Genomic DNA, 14,103 nt, shown 5'->3' with positions numbered 1-14,103 from the left:
ACTTTGGTGCTCTGCTCCTTGCACTTGTTCCCCAAAGCATGCAGAGTCCAGTTCAAGGTCTGTCTCTTGATATTCAGAGCTCACTGTTAGATTGGCCCTAGCTACCTGAGAAATCACCTCTGCCACTGCAGCCAGGACCTCCCATGAAGGAGCTGTATTCCACCCAAACAATGAAACTGTTGACCAATCAGGGGAAAGCTCAAGAGCACAGGAAGAACTTTCACAGGAACTGGACCTAGACTCTGGAACTCTCTCCTACAAGAGATTAGAATGCACCACATCAAAACTAAATGCAAAACTCATCGCTTTGACTTGGCTTCCTTTCAATTTGTTCTTCAGATACATACGAAAACCGACACACAAACTAATCGGGCTTTTTCTCCTACAGGCTGGGAAAGAAGAAATGGAGAGATTGCTAATTTTATTTCTATTTTACTTAAGAGATATGACAGCACAGTATCAGGGGCTCACAGAAGTCAGTACCTTGAGTTAGAGGTGGGAGAAAAATTACAGGCTTCCTGAAAGATGTTGGCTCACAAAGTAAAAGAAAAAGCTGCAGCTTTAAATAGCTGCTGCTAAATTCTTAGTCATTTTCAAAACTCTGCGTCTCTGTAATGACTGTGAAGTGTGGAATAGTCAAGGATCCTCTCGCTGACGGAAGCGACGCATCCTTTTGCCGAGGGTACACTGCCACTTTCAGTTATCATGTGATTATCACCAGTGCTAAGAATATTTGAAATGGAAAAAATCCATGCAGGTTAAAGGCATCTCTTCTAGCAGTCAGCTGCCTTCCATGCCTCAGTCTCTCTGCCTTTGTTTGTAAGGGCCTGGTTTCAAGCAGAGCCAGGGGGCTTTCAATACATGTTTCAGACACAGAACAGTCTAAATATACATGGTTCCTCTTGCTGTGATGCTAATTATGCTTTTTGCTCTGTGCCATTCTTTTGTAGCTGCGCCTTTTTTGCTTTTTTCTTTTTCTGTGGACAGCTGTTTCTGGGTCAGCATAGCAGTATGTTTCTAAAAGGTAAAGAGAGAACTGCCTTTCCTTGCCTTCGTTCCCTGAGAAGTATGGCAAATGTTTTGGCCTATGTCTACTATGTCTGTTAATCCTGTGGCATTAACTCATTTTTTTCCTTTGGATCCTGCAGAATTTGCCCTTTCAATCTTTGAAAAGATGCAAGCACAGGAAATCTTGAGGAGCCTGCGGCTGCCCGAGTTTGACAGCTTCAGCCAGTTTTTCCACAGCTTGCCAGCTACCACCTTAGTTGGCATTGGTGCCTTTGCAGCTATGATCACATACTGGTTTGCTAGCCGGCCAAAGGCTTTGAAGCCCCCATGTGACCTCTTGATGCAGACAGAAGAAGTTGCGGTAAGGCTAGCATTATTTATACCCTTCAACGAATAAAAAAGTAACCCTTATGAATGCAGAGGCTGGGCAGGCTAGATTCCATGGGCTGAGTCTCCACGGCCGGGTCCCTTGTACAGTAATTCACACCCATGCAGAGTGGTTGTAGGGTGCTACTAAATCAGAAGCGTACTGTTTTACGCCCACTTTGCATGGGTGTACATGGCTGCAAGGCTGTTGAGAATCAGGCCCTAGCTATTTGTTGTGGGTGCTATACTGTTCCATCCTGGACAATAGTTCAGTCTATTACACCACAGATTAATTTGACCCACTTTGTTCCTTCCTTTTAAACTCCTGGAAAACTAACATCCAAGCCATGAATTTAATCCCTACTTAATTCCTCCAGTTTTAGCCTGGCTTGACCATGAAGCACTGAAAAATTACATACAAGCCACTAAAACCCAAGATTTACTGTTCCCAAAGATGGTAATTATAATCTCGCATACCACCATGTGCAATGCTAACTCTGTAATGGTGGCTGCTGTATGTTCAGTGATACCGCAAAAAATTATGCTTTAATTCAAACCTGAGGCTATTTATTCATCGTGATGCTTTTAAGGAGCCTTGAGGTCTAAAGAAACTGCCCCCTGTTGAAGCGCAAAACCATCCAAGAAAAACATCTCAAGTTGAACTCGTATTCAAAATTGAGACATATAGTATGAATCTAAAGGTTAATGACAGGTTTGTCCTTCTAGCAGGTTCCCCGTTAAGAGAACTTCACTGTCCTTAAATATTTTAAAAAAATGGGCAAAAGTTTACATTTCCCATGGAAGCATTTTCTTCTGATTAGAACAAGGACTCTGGGGTTCTCTCCCCAGCCATGTTTCTGTCTCACTGTATGACCTTGGGCTCTCTGCTTCAGTTTAAACCCTTGTACCATGTAGTGAATAAAACCTGCCTAACTTACTGAGGTGTTGTGCGAATAATTAGCATTTGGAAAGTACTTTGGAAAAAGAAGGTTATAGTTGTAATGAAATTGACATAGCAAACTAATAATATTCCCATGAGATTCCCTATCTAAACTATCTGCTACCCTGTATTTTTATTTTATATGTACTCACTGATTTGAAAGAGAGAGAAACTGGATGTTGTAAGGATTAATCCAGGGTTATCCACACTAGTAATTGCCAGATGAGAGGCACGATCTCATTGAAGACACTGTGTGTTGAGCTGATTTGCCTCACCTGAGTCCTTGAGGGCTTTAATAGGAATCTGAATCATGTGGAAGCTTAATCACTGATGCAGCACCATAGAATCATAGAATATCAGGGTTGGAAGGGACCTCAGGAGGTCATCTAGTCCAACCCCCTGCTCAAAGCAGGACCAATCCCCAATTAAATCATCCCAGCCAGGGCTTTGTCAAGCCTGACCTTAAAAACTTCTAAGGAAGGAGATTCTACCACCTCCCTAGGTAACGCATTCCAGTGTTTCACCACCCTCCTAGTGAAAAAGTTTTTCCTAATATCCAACCTAAACCTCCCCCACTGCAACTTTAGACCATTACTCCTTGTCCTGTCCTCTTCTACCACTGAGAATAGTCTAGAGCCATCCTCTTTGGAACCACCTCTCAAGTAGTTGAAAGCAGCTATCAAATCCCCCCTCATTCTTCTCTTCAGCAGACTAAACAATCCCAGTTCCCTCAGTCTCTCCTCATAAGTCATGTGTTCCAGTCCCCTAATCATTTTTGTTGCCTTCTGCTGGACTCTTTCCAATTTAACCACATCCTTCTTGTAGTGTGGGGCCCAAAACTGGACACAGTACTCCAGATGAGGCCTCACCAATGTCGAATAGAGGGGGACGATCACGTCCCTCGATCTGCTCACTATGCCCCTACTTATACATCCCAAAATGCCATTGGCCTTCTTGGCAACAAGGGCACACTGCTGACTCATATCCAGCTTCTCGTCCATTGTCACCCCTAAGTCCTTTTCCGCAGAACTGCTGCCTAACCATTCGGTCCCTAGTCTGTAGCTGTGCATTGGGTTCTTCCGTCCCAAGTGCAGGACGCTGCACTTATCCTTATTGAACCTCATCAGATTTGTTTTGGCCCAATCCTCCAATTTGTCTAGGTCCCTCTGTATCCTATCCCTGCCCTCCAGTGTATCTACCACTCCTCCCAGTTTAGTATCATCTGCAAATTTGCTGAGAGTGCAATCCACACCATCCTCCAGATCATTTATGAAGATATTGAACAAAACCGGCCCCAGGACCGACCCCTGGGGCACTCCACTTGACACCGGCTGCCAACTAGACATGGAGCCATTGATCACTACGCATTGAGCCCGACAATCTAGCCAACTTTCTACCCACCTTATAGTGCATTCATCCAGCCCATACTTCTTTAACTTGCTGACAAGAATACTGTGGGAGACCGTGTCAAAAGCTTTGCTAAAGTCAAGAAACAATACATCCATTGCTTTCCCTTCATCCACAGAACGAGTAATCTCATCATAGAAGGCAATTAGATTAGTCAGGCATGACCTTCCCTTGGTGAATCCATGCTGACTGTTCCTGATCACTTTCCTCTCATGTAAGTGCTTCAGGATTGATTCTCTGAGGACCTGCTCCATGATTTTTCCGGGGACTGAGGTGAGGCTGACTGGCCTGTAGTTCCCAGGATTCTCCTTCTTCCCTTTTTTAAAGATTGGCATTACATTAGCCTTTTTCCAGTCATCCGGGACTTCCCCCGTTCGCTACGAGTTTTCAAAGATAATGGCCAATGGCTCTGCAATCACAGCCACCAATTCCTTTAGCACTCTCGGATGCAACTCATCCGGCCCCATGGACTTGTGCACGTCCAGATTTTCTAAATAGTCCCTAACCACCTCTTTCTCCACAGAGGGCTGGCCATCTATTCCCCATGTTGTGATGCCCAGCTCAGCAGTCTGGGAGCTGACCTTGTTAGTGAAGACAGAGGCAAAAAAAGCATTGAGTACATTAGCTTTTTCCACATCCTCTGTCACTAGGTTGCCTCCCTCATTCATTAAGGGGCGCACACTTTCCTTGGCTTTCTTCTTGTTGCCAACATACCTGAAGAAACCCTTCTTGTTACTCTTAACATCTCTCGCTAGCTGCAGCTCCAGGTGCAATTTGGCCCTCCTGATTTCATTCCTACATGCCCGAGCAATATTTTTATACTCTTCCCTGGTCATATGTCCAACCTTCCACTTCTTGTAAGCTTCTTTTTTATGTTTAAGATCCGCTAGGATTTCACCGTTAAGCCAAGCTGGTTGCCTGCCATATTTACTATTCTTTCGACACATCGGGATGGTTTGTCCCTGTAACCTCAACAGGGATTCCTTGAAATACAGCCAGCTCTCCTGGACTCCTTTCCCCTTCATGTTAGTCCCCCAGGGGATCCTACCCATCCATTCCCTGAGGGAGTCGAAGTCTGCTTTCCTGAAGTCCAGGGTCCGTATCCTGCTGCTTACCTTTCTTCCTGTGTCAGGATCCTGAACTCAACCAACTCATGGTCACTGCCTCCCAGATTCCCATCCACTTTTGCTTCCCCTACTAATAACCATCTTTTCTCTCTCAAAGGCTATCGTTAGGCAACGGCACAAGACAATTAGAAAGACCAAAAGGCAATGGGGAAGGACAAAAAAAAAATCCAGAGTCCAAAACTTTTGCTGAACATACTCTGACATGAATTATTTAATGGGAAACCCGCTTTATCTTCCCAAGAGCTTGGCCTGTCTGTGGACCTGAGATGGTATTTATTTGTCAATCCTGAGAGTAACCAGAAGCATGAGCCATACTGAGGCCTAGCTCCTGATCTCATTGTAGCCAATGGCAAAACTTCCACTGATTCCAGTGCAGCCCAAACCCACAAGCTGCCCTGTATCTTTGTCAGTGCCTCTCCAAAAGAGGGAATGAAGTAGATCCACATAGTAGCAAATTCACTGTTCCCACATTGTTCTCTAACCACCTCTCCTTGCATGTACGACTATGCAGGCAACTCCCAGGCCAGGAAGCTAGAGTCCACAGTACACTGGTGGATGAACACTATCTGCCTGGGCTCCCCAAAACTTGCTCCTGACCCTGCTGCATCTACTGACCTTGGTGCCCACCAAGTCTGGGGTCCGCATTTGCCCCTTGGTGCAATTTAATGTTCCCTTTTTAAAAGGGTGCAATATTGCACTTATAGAGGAGAGATCACTTCTATGTTTGAATGGCAAATTTCAGTGCCACTATGTTTCTTCACCTTTCCCGCTGCAGAGCAGAGCTACTGTGATGAACCTGCATTAACCTCCACTTTTTACAGTATTATCAGTATCCCTCCGGCTCTCCAGCTCTGAATTCTTGGCTACAAGCAGGTGTCCTTTTTGGTTTTTTTTTTTCATTAGTTGTAAAATGAGCTTCCAGAAATATTTTTCTCTATGCCATCTACAGATTTATAGCAATCCTTCTTCAAAAGTCTTTGGGAAACATAAACTACCTCCAAGAGAATCGTGCAGTGTCATGCATTTTGTGGGAGCTGTCCCAACGTTGTTCTGAAAGCAGTTTTCACACAGGAGGTCAGACTAGATGCTCTGGTGGTCCCTTCTGGCTTTAGAATTCATGTAACGTAGTCATTATCTAACTTTCATTGCACAAATTCTTCTGGGACTTTAAACTCCTCTGAGTGGTGTCATAGGAAGGTAATGATTCTACTAGGGCTATTAATTTTTACTACACTAGTTAAAACCACCAAGCAAACAAAAGCAGAGGTGGCCAGTGATAGCATGCTGAGGTACCTTTTCTTGCAGGAGGGTGGAATTTGACTATTTCTTTGAACTTTTGGGATCAAATTCAGTTTAGGGGTAACAGGTGCACCTCCATTTGGAGTCAGTAGGAGCTATGTGCTCTTATGCCAGGACTGAATTTGACAGATAGGTCCAAACTATGACCCTGGTCCTGCAACCACCTACACATGTATATAATGTTACTATCATGAGTAGTCCCACTGACTTCAGTGGCATTGCTCATGGTAGTAAAGCTAAGCACATTTGTAAGTGTTTGCAGGATCAAGGCCTTTATGTTCATTTATTTGAATTGGTCAAAACTTTTTTTTTTTTAATGAAAAACAGCTTTTGCCCAAAAGAAACGTTTTCATGGAAAAAATTAGTAAAAATGGAGGGAGGAAGGGGACTTTGTTTTTGTATAAAGAAAAGTTGGGTTTTTCTAACTGAACATTTTTACTGTAAACTAAAAAATATTTGACTTTTGGTTGTTAATTGAAAAAACTGAAATTTTATGAGGGAAATTTCCCAAAAACAAACAAAATTATTAAAATTTCCCGCAAAAAACAATTAGGCTGTTTTAATCAGCACTAAAATCAGTTACTTAGTTCTATTACGTTTTTTTTTTTCAAAGATACCTAGTCCAGAAAGACTGGATTATTTTCTGTCACACAGCTATCATCAATGCTGTTTTGAAGTCCAAGATCAAGTACAAGAATAAAAAGATGTTTTGTCTTCTGCAAGCTTCATTGATGCTAGAATAGTTATTAGTGTAGAATAGGTAACTAGAACCTCTCAAAACTTTGGTCTGGCTTTATTGATTTTGTCAGAGTTACTATTTTGTACTTTGTGTGTTCACTGGCTATAGCAATGCTCCTTGTGGGAGTTGGTCTTGAATTCAACGCTATCCAATGGCTGGAAGCTGAACTTAAAATAATTCAGACTGGAAATATAGCACAAAATTTTACCAGTGAGAGTAATTAACCACTAAACCAATGTACTCAGGAGTGTGGTGGATTCTTCATCACTTGGAGACTTTTGGAAAGAGATCTGTCTTATCTTAATGATAGCCTATAGCTCACACATGAGCTATGGACGTGATGCAGATATCATTGGGTGAGGTTCTTTGGTCTGTGCTATGTGGGAGTCAGACTAGATCATCATAATGGTCCCTTCTGATCTTCAAGTATATGAATCTATGAATTATTCAAAAAGTAAACATCTTACAGTATTGCCCTGTAAACAAATGTATGTCCCAGCAGTCTGACTAGTTGTCTGAATTTTTACTGCTGATGTTTAGAGCACTGTGTCAAACCAGAGATCTGTGAGTTGCTCCTGTGGATTGGTTATATCTATACATTAGTGCAGAACTGGTGCAATGTTTCCAAAAATACAGACTAGCTGGTTTTAAAGATATGACTGTACCTACAGCCAGATGGTGCAAGTTAAGACTAATGTACTTGGATAGGAAACTCCCAAAGTAAAAGCAGTCTTCTGTAAGGATGTTGCTCATTCAGTAGCTGTCATTTTTCTTTCTGAGTCAGTACTGAGCCAGTTAGGGTGACCAGATGCCCTGATTTTATAGGGACAGTCCTGATATTTGGGGCTTTTTCTTATATAGTCCCCTATTAACCCCCACCCCTTCTCAATTTTTCACACTTGCTATGTGGTCAGCCTAGAACCAGTGCTCAACCCATTGCATTAGCAGGCACTGTGCTGGTGCCAATGAAGTCTTCTAGGTAAAGGGCGAAATCCTAGCCGTACTGAAGCTAATCACAAAACTAGCATTGAATTCAATAAGGCCAAGATGTTCAATGGAGTCAGACCATTTTTTAAAAAAAACCTCATGGCAACTTTTGCAAGAGTATGGTATGATAACTCCAGGGAGCAGACCAAATTTTAGACTGATTAATTAATTACATTTTGCCTACTCGCATTGCCTCTCAATTTATAAATGGATAAGATGTTTTGGATCATTATACAAGAATTAATGTTTCTGTATTCTGGGACGGAATACAGCAGCTGCTGAATAGAAATAGCTGCATGTCCGTGGTGAATTCTGGTGTAAAGTTCATAAAAAAGCATTCTGAAATCCTTCTGAATGATGGACGGAATATAAATGCACAACATTTATGTTACTGAATTATTTTTTTAAAATAAATTATGTCCTGAAAGCCTTCAATTCTTCATTTTTAAAAGTAGCATCCTTATAGGAGAGCAAAGCTAGGCTGAAACCCACCAAAGAGAGGATGGAAAAAAAATAATAAAACTAAAAAATGTCAAATCAGTTTTAATCAAACTCTGTTTAAAGCAAAGAAAGACATGGAATGGAAATTTGCTCCCTATCATGAAAAACCAGGAGATTTCTCTGTGAAGAGTGGGAGGTGTAAGGGAGATTCAATGCAATTTGAGGGGCTTTGTTATCTAGTCTGTTCCTTCTATATCAGCCTAAAATATTTCCATGAATGTAGGAACTATTTAAATGATTTTTGAGACTAGAAACATTAGTCTCTAATTTCAATCTGTGAATAAAACCGACAGCTGCTCTAAATGATGAGCATGTAAAGATTCTTGTTCCATGTACTAGGAGAGAGTAAGAAAGCTATACAATCATCTAGAGCAGTGCTACTCAAAGTGGCGGTCCGCGGACCTGCGCGCACATTGGAAAAAAAATTGCCAGTCCCCCACATCAGATCTAGAGCCTTGGAGGGAAGGAATGGGCTAAATCCTTGGGGCATGGCTAGAGAGCAAAATCAGTGGTGAAGCTGGTGCAAGTGCATTAGTATCTCTGGGCAAACACAAAAACCCAGTAGCCTAACTAGTCAGTAGGCTTGGGGCTCAGTTGTTGTTTTCCTTGGTTTTTACTTAAAGAACTGCATTTATGAGTGAAGAATAAATGTGCTTACAAAGTGAATCACATAGGCTGTGTTTTGTGTTTCATTTTATAAAGCCCTTATGGCTTGTCTTGTCTTTTTTATTTTTTACAGAAACAGAACAGCGGGAATTTTTTTGGTGGGTTAAGGAAAATCATAACAAACCCGCCTGTCTGACTTTTATACAGTTTTAGACAAAAGCAAATATTCATGTCAAGGCTAACACCGGAATATAATTCAATATGTTTTCCCACAAAAAATATTAGAGCACTTGTAATTTGGAGGCTAATCCATCATGCAGGTTATAATATAAGCTTAAGGCAGGTTCATGATTAAATTCTCTCTGCCTCTAGGTTTATGAGGCCAGCTTGCCTGATCCTGCATTTTATGCTCAGGCTGTCATGGCCTAAGTACTGCACTATGGGACCAGGTTCCGAAGATGTGTGCTGGGTTTGTTTGGTTTTTTTAGTCTCTCTCTTTCCAAAGGTTCTGATCCGATCATTATATGTTGTTTTTGGTTTCCATAGGGCTGGGATGGAGCTCGGCGGTCCGTGATAGGTGACAGCCCAGAATTATTATCTAACTACTATGATGATGTAAGGACAATGTATGAAGTATTTAGAAGGGGTTTTAACATATCTGGTAAGTGATGAGGATATGTAAATATCATTGTATTGACTAAAACCCCACTGGGCTTCAACGCTGCTATCTCAGCACTGGTCAGAGCATCGAATTGGGTCTGATGTCCTTGGAGAAAACAGCTGTACAGATTGGGGCTTAATCCCACTCCCAGTGAAGTCAATAAGAGGTCTGCTGTTGACCAAGATTGGGCCTTGCTGGCTAGGGAAACAACCGGTCCAAAAAAATGTGGGCCTGTAGGAGTTTTGAGTGAAGAAGTGAAGCAAATTCAGGCCACAATCAGCTTCTTAACTGCAGAAACCAGCATACAGCCATGGAAGAGCTTCACAGGCTACAGCAAGCATGGAAGCCATGGTATTTTTACTGAAGTGGGGCGTGTGGGTGAAACTCAAAAGTGGCAAAATGGCTGAGGCCCCTAAATCCCATTGGCTTTCATAAACACTTCAATCCCTTTGGCACTTTAGAAGATGTTATCTTACGGCCATCATTTTTAATCTTGGGTGCCTAAATTCAGATTTAAGCACCTGAATAAGTAGTTTGGCTTCCAGAGCTGCTGAGCACCTTCCAATCCCCTGGCAATGATCGTGGAGTTCCACATACAGAGGGCTTGCATCTGACCCTGCTTGGGTAAATGGCAGAAATTTTGCAAGGTTCCATCTGCATAACTTAGCAAATAAACTACACCCCTTCCACCACTGATCTTTCTCAGTTGACCTACATCTGACACACTTCACTGTAAAAAGTGCTGTTTTAATTGTCTAGGGATAAAACAGTGGCTACAGGGAACAGAAAGCAGGAATGATATATTTATCTTGCAGTAATTAAACTAAAGGGAGCAAGCAATAAATCTCTCTCTGGCCTAGGTTGATACTAATTTTGTAGCTTGAAATGTCCTCAAGAAAGCATCATGTTAGTGCTATTAAAAATTACAGTTGACACAAACCCTGCCAACGGGTGGTTTAGATGGATAGAATTATTAAGCATTTTTTGTCTGCATTCCTTTATTTGAACTGTGATTTTGGAATGGCAGGACTGGTCCAGTGGATAGGACACTAGGAGCCAGGAGCAGGGGAGAGTCTGAGTAGCTCCAAGATTATGACTCTTAAAGGATGCCTTTGTCACCCTTCTAAGTATCAGCTTTTCCTATCAGAGCCTTGCAAGAGCACAAAAGGAGTGGGGAGGAGGAAAGTACCTGAAAAGTACCTTGGACCTTTTATTAATGAGGACTTTCCAAACACAGGTCCTGATAAGATGGGGTTTTTGAGTCTGAGAGCTCTTGAACTGGAAGCTGTGAATTTCAGAGTCCTAATGCCAGAGTCCTAACGCAGCCTGAATTCTTAAATTCTGTTTCCCCATCTTTATATAAATAAACTGGTCTTGACACCTTTTTGTTCTTTATTACTGCACCTGAAGTTTAAGGTGAAAAATCTTAAAAATGTAACTACATGAATAATGTTTGAACTGATAAGCTGAGGAAAAGAGGAACAGGAACAGGGGTGAAAGAGAGGGAGGCGAAGAGGATGTAATGTATGGGACTAAGTGAAAGGAATGCATGCAAGTACAGGTTCTAGTCAGAGCCCTGTGATCTGCACAGTGGAATTTGCCTCAGAGTCTGTCTCATGTTGCAGAATTGGGCCTTGGAATCTAAGCACTAATGTCAAGAAAAAAGGTTTCTAGCTTTCATGGTTATGGGGTTGGGGGGGGGGGGACCTTCCAAACTTGAACCAAGTATAAACCAGCATAGCGATGCCTGCCTGAGTCTGCAGACAGCCTGAAACAATAGCTTTGAGAGGTGTGTGCGATCTTGCCCTCATCTCTGTGAGATGTTAACTTTGAAACCTAATGATGACAGTTTAAATGGCAACATTGGTAACTGATCATTTAGCAGGAACACCCGGTAAATGAGTCCCACAGTCCTCAACTGCCTCCCACACCTTCCCAGATGCCAAAAGCTCCCACTATGTCTTTCCCAGCTGCCAAACCTCTCAGCCTTGACCGCTTTTACAAAGCAGTTATAGGTTTTCAATACAAAATTTTGCAGTACATTGAAAATTAAATGTACAGGCAGAGTAAATTTAATTACATTCAGTATAAAATTAAATTACACCTGGAATACTGTATCGGTTCTACATTAAATGCAGTAAAACCCTCCATATTTAACATGTATTTGAAGCTTTCTGAGCATTTCCTGTCTGGTACCCTGAAGTGTGTCATTATTTATTATTATTTGCATTTCCATAGCCCCTAGGACCCCTAGTTATGGACCAGGACCCTTTGTGCTAGGTACTGTGGAAACAGAACAAAAAGACCTGCCCCAAAAAGCTCACAATCTGAGTATCTAGGCTCCTGGCCACCGATTTAATGGGGCCCTTGCTGTGATCCTTTTTGGACTTGAACAAAACACATGAGCTTTGTTCTCAAATGGTTGGTGTTTTAATGCCACCAGAACCCTCAACAGAATAACTGCTGTATATGATGCAGTTTGTTCTTCGGTGATGAGGCACATGTAAGTACCTCAGTGGACAGGTGGGTTATGTGTGGTGAGGTATGGGAAGAAAGGCAATTTAACATTCCAAGTATTGCTGTCCCCTTTTCCACAGTGAGACACTTATGTTCTCCACTCCTCTCCCAGAGAAGTGAATTTTTATTAGGAATAATTTTGATTTCCTAGAGCTTCAATGAAAGGGCAGTCAGATCTGTGGGAGGTGACATTTAGGATGAAAGCCATTGTCAGATAATGATGTTCACGCTGTCTTAAGGAAAAGCTGGTTTAACAGGGCACTGGGCCTGTTCAGTGTCACCACCACCTCTGCAATTTTGAATGAAGGCTCAAAATGGTCCATAACCCAGTGCACCATTATACAGGGCTGTCTTCCTTTTTAATCTGGCAGCACTCTGTGTGAACTCTGCCTCAGAGAAACATGGATTGACCTTGATAATAACAATGGGTGTAACTTTTAGAGCAACCTCCTACTGTTAAGGTGCTCAGGGTCCTAGAATTCATTAGCACTTGGCTCTAAGACCCCCCCATAATTTTGTAATCTGTTTATTTTGTTTAGAGAATGGCCCCTGTCTAGGATTCAGAAAGCCCAAGCAGCCTTACCAATGGTTGTCGTATAAAGAGGTGAGGTTATCATGAATCTTTCTTTCACCAAGAATTCTTATCCTTTCTGTCTAAACGTAGCTGTTTTTAAAAGAAACCTCTAGTGCTATCCTGGAGAGCAGGGGGATCATGTATTATTTTACCACTTTCAATTACCTGCTTGTTTTCATTTGAGTCAGGATCCTCCAAGATGCTGCACACCTTCTTCTGGCAGCTGCTATAAGCACTCTTCACTTCCATGGAGCTGTCTCAGCACTTAACAGGATTGGGAGCTTAGTGTTGACTAGTAGTGGTACTGATTTACAGAGCATCTTTCGCAAGCCAAATTTGGAGAATTACAAACTTGTATCCTGATGGCTTCACTCATGGAAGTAGTTCCACTGACTTCAGTGGGCATACGTGTGTGTAAGGTGTACAGATTTGATCAAATGTGATTACTTTGCCTCACTCACCACTGTTATGCAGCCACTTCTGGGTGGAGCAGCCGTGTAATAGCACTCAAAGTATTATGCACACTGAAATAAATAAACTACTGATTAGCTCTAAGACCAGAAATAAAGAGCATCAAAACAATTTCACGTGGTGGGGGAGTTTTAAGTACGCAGAATTTAATTGCTCAAGTTGGAATTTAGCCAGGGCTCTAGAGTGAATGCCAAAAGTGTCATGAGTTCCTTAATGGTTACAGGAGACCAGAGTCTGTTTTATGTGTTATCCAACAAACTAATATTAGAGCCCACCACTGTAGATTAGGTTTCATTTGTGTCTGCTGCTTACATTCCTCTCTCTTATCCATTTTTCTCCCACTTTTAGGTCTTTGAAAGAGCAGAAGCTTTAGGATCAGGGTTACTCCAACAGGGATGTAAACAAACAAGTCAGTTTATTGGGATCTTTGCACAAAATCGTCCAGAGGTGAGATGTTGCTGTAACCTCATGCAGTATTAACAATATTCTTGAGTTTTGATCTCACTTTAAATTTTAAACTCATTAAGTGTTTTAATCACTCCTCATCCCTTACCCCTTTTCTCTTTGTAACATCTCCTTCCAGTGGATCATTTCTGAGCTGGGTTGTTATACCTATTCTATGGTGGTGGTCCCCCTGTATGACACATTGGGCCATGGAGCCATTCGTTACATTATCAACACAGGTAAAAACAGACATGCATAAATATCATTGAGGTTTTCAGAAAATCATTTTTGCTATGCAGAATGACTGATTTCTCTTCAGCTTTCCTAAAGGCAGATGCTTTGTCTCAGTGAATCGTTTTGGCTGGAAGTAACCTGAGCTGGGTTATATAGTATATCTCTATGTATCATGGCAGGATCGGCTTTATTATTCTGAAATTATCCCTAATGGATAAACTT

The 14,103-nt window shown here is 41.9% G+C and overlaps 1 protein-coding gene across 7 annotated transcripts in view; it reads left to right on the top strand.

Moving 5' to 3' along the window:
- The window catches only part of ACSL6 (acyl-CoA synthetase long chain family member 6), a 111,342-nt gene that overhangs the window by 55,586 nt on the left and 41,653 nt on the right, over positions 1-14,103 (top strand). For all 7 annotated transcript variants that reach the window (XM_073355623.2, XM_073355629.2, XM_073355625.2 and 4 more), the window contains 5 exons: positions 1,149-1,369; positions 9,527-9,641; positions 12,698-12,762; positions 13,552-13,650; positions 13,787-13,886. In XM_073355623.2, the coding sequence (XP_073211724.2) occupies positions 1,149-1,369; positions 9,527-9,641; positions 12,698-12,762; positions 13,552-13,650; positions 13,787-13,886 (600 nt within the window). The remainder of the gene's footprint in view (positions 1-1,148; positions 1,370-9,526; positions 9,642-12,697; positions 12,763-13,551; positions 13,651-13,786; positions 13,887-14,103) is intronic.

Source organism: Lepidochelys kempii, chromosome 8 (assembly GCF_965140285.1).
Source record: "Lepidochelys kempii isolate rLepKem1 chromosome 8, rLepKem1.hap1, whole genome shotgun sequence".
NCBI lineage: Eukaryota > Metazoa > Chordata > Testudines > Cheloniidae > Lepidochelys > Lepidochelys kempii.
Note: the sequence above shows the minus strand (reverse complement) of the source record. Positions and strands in the feature narration are given on the sequence as shown.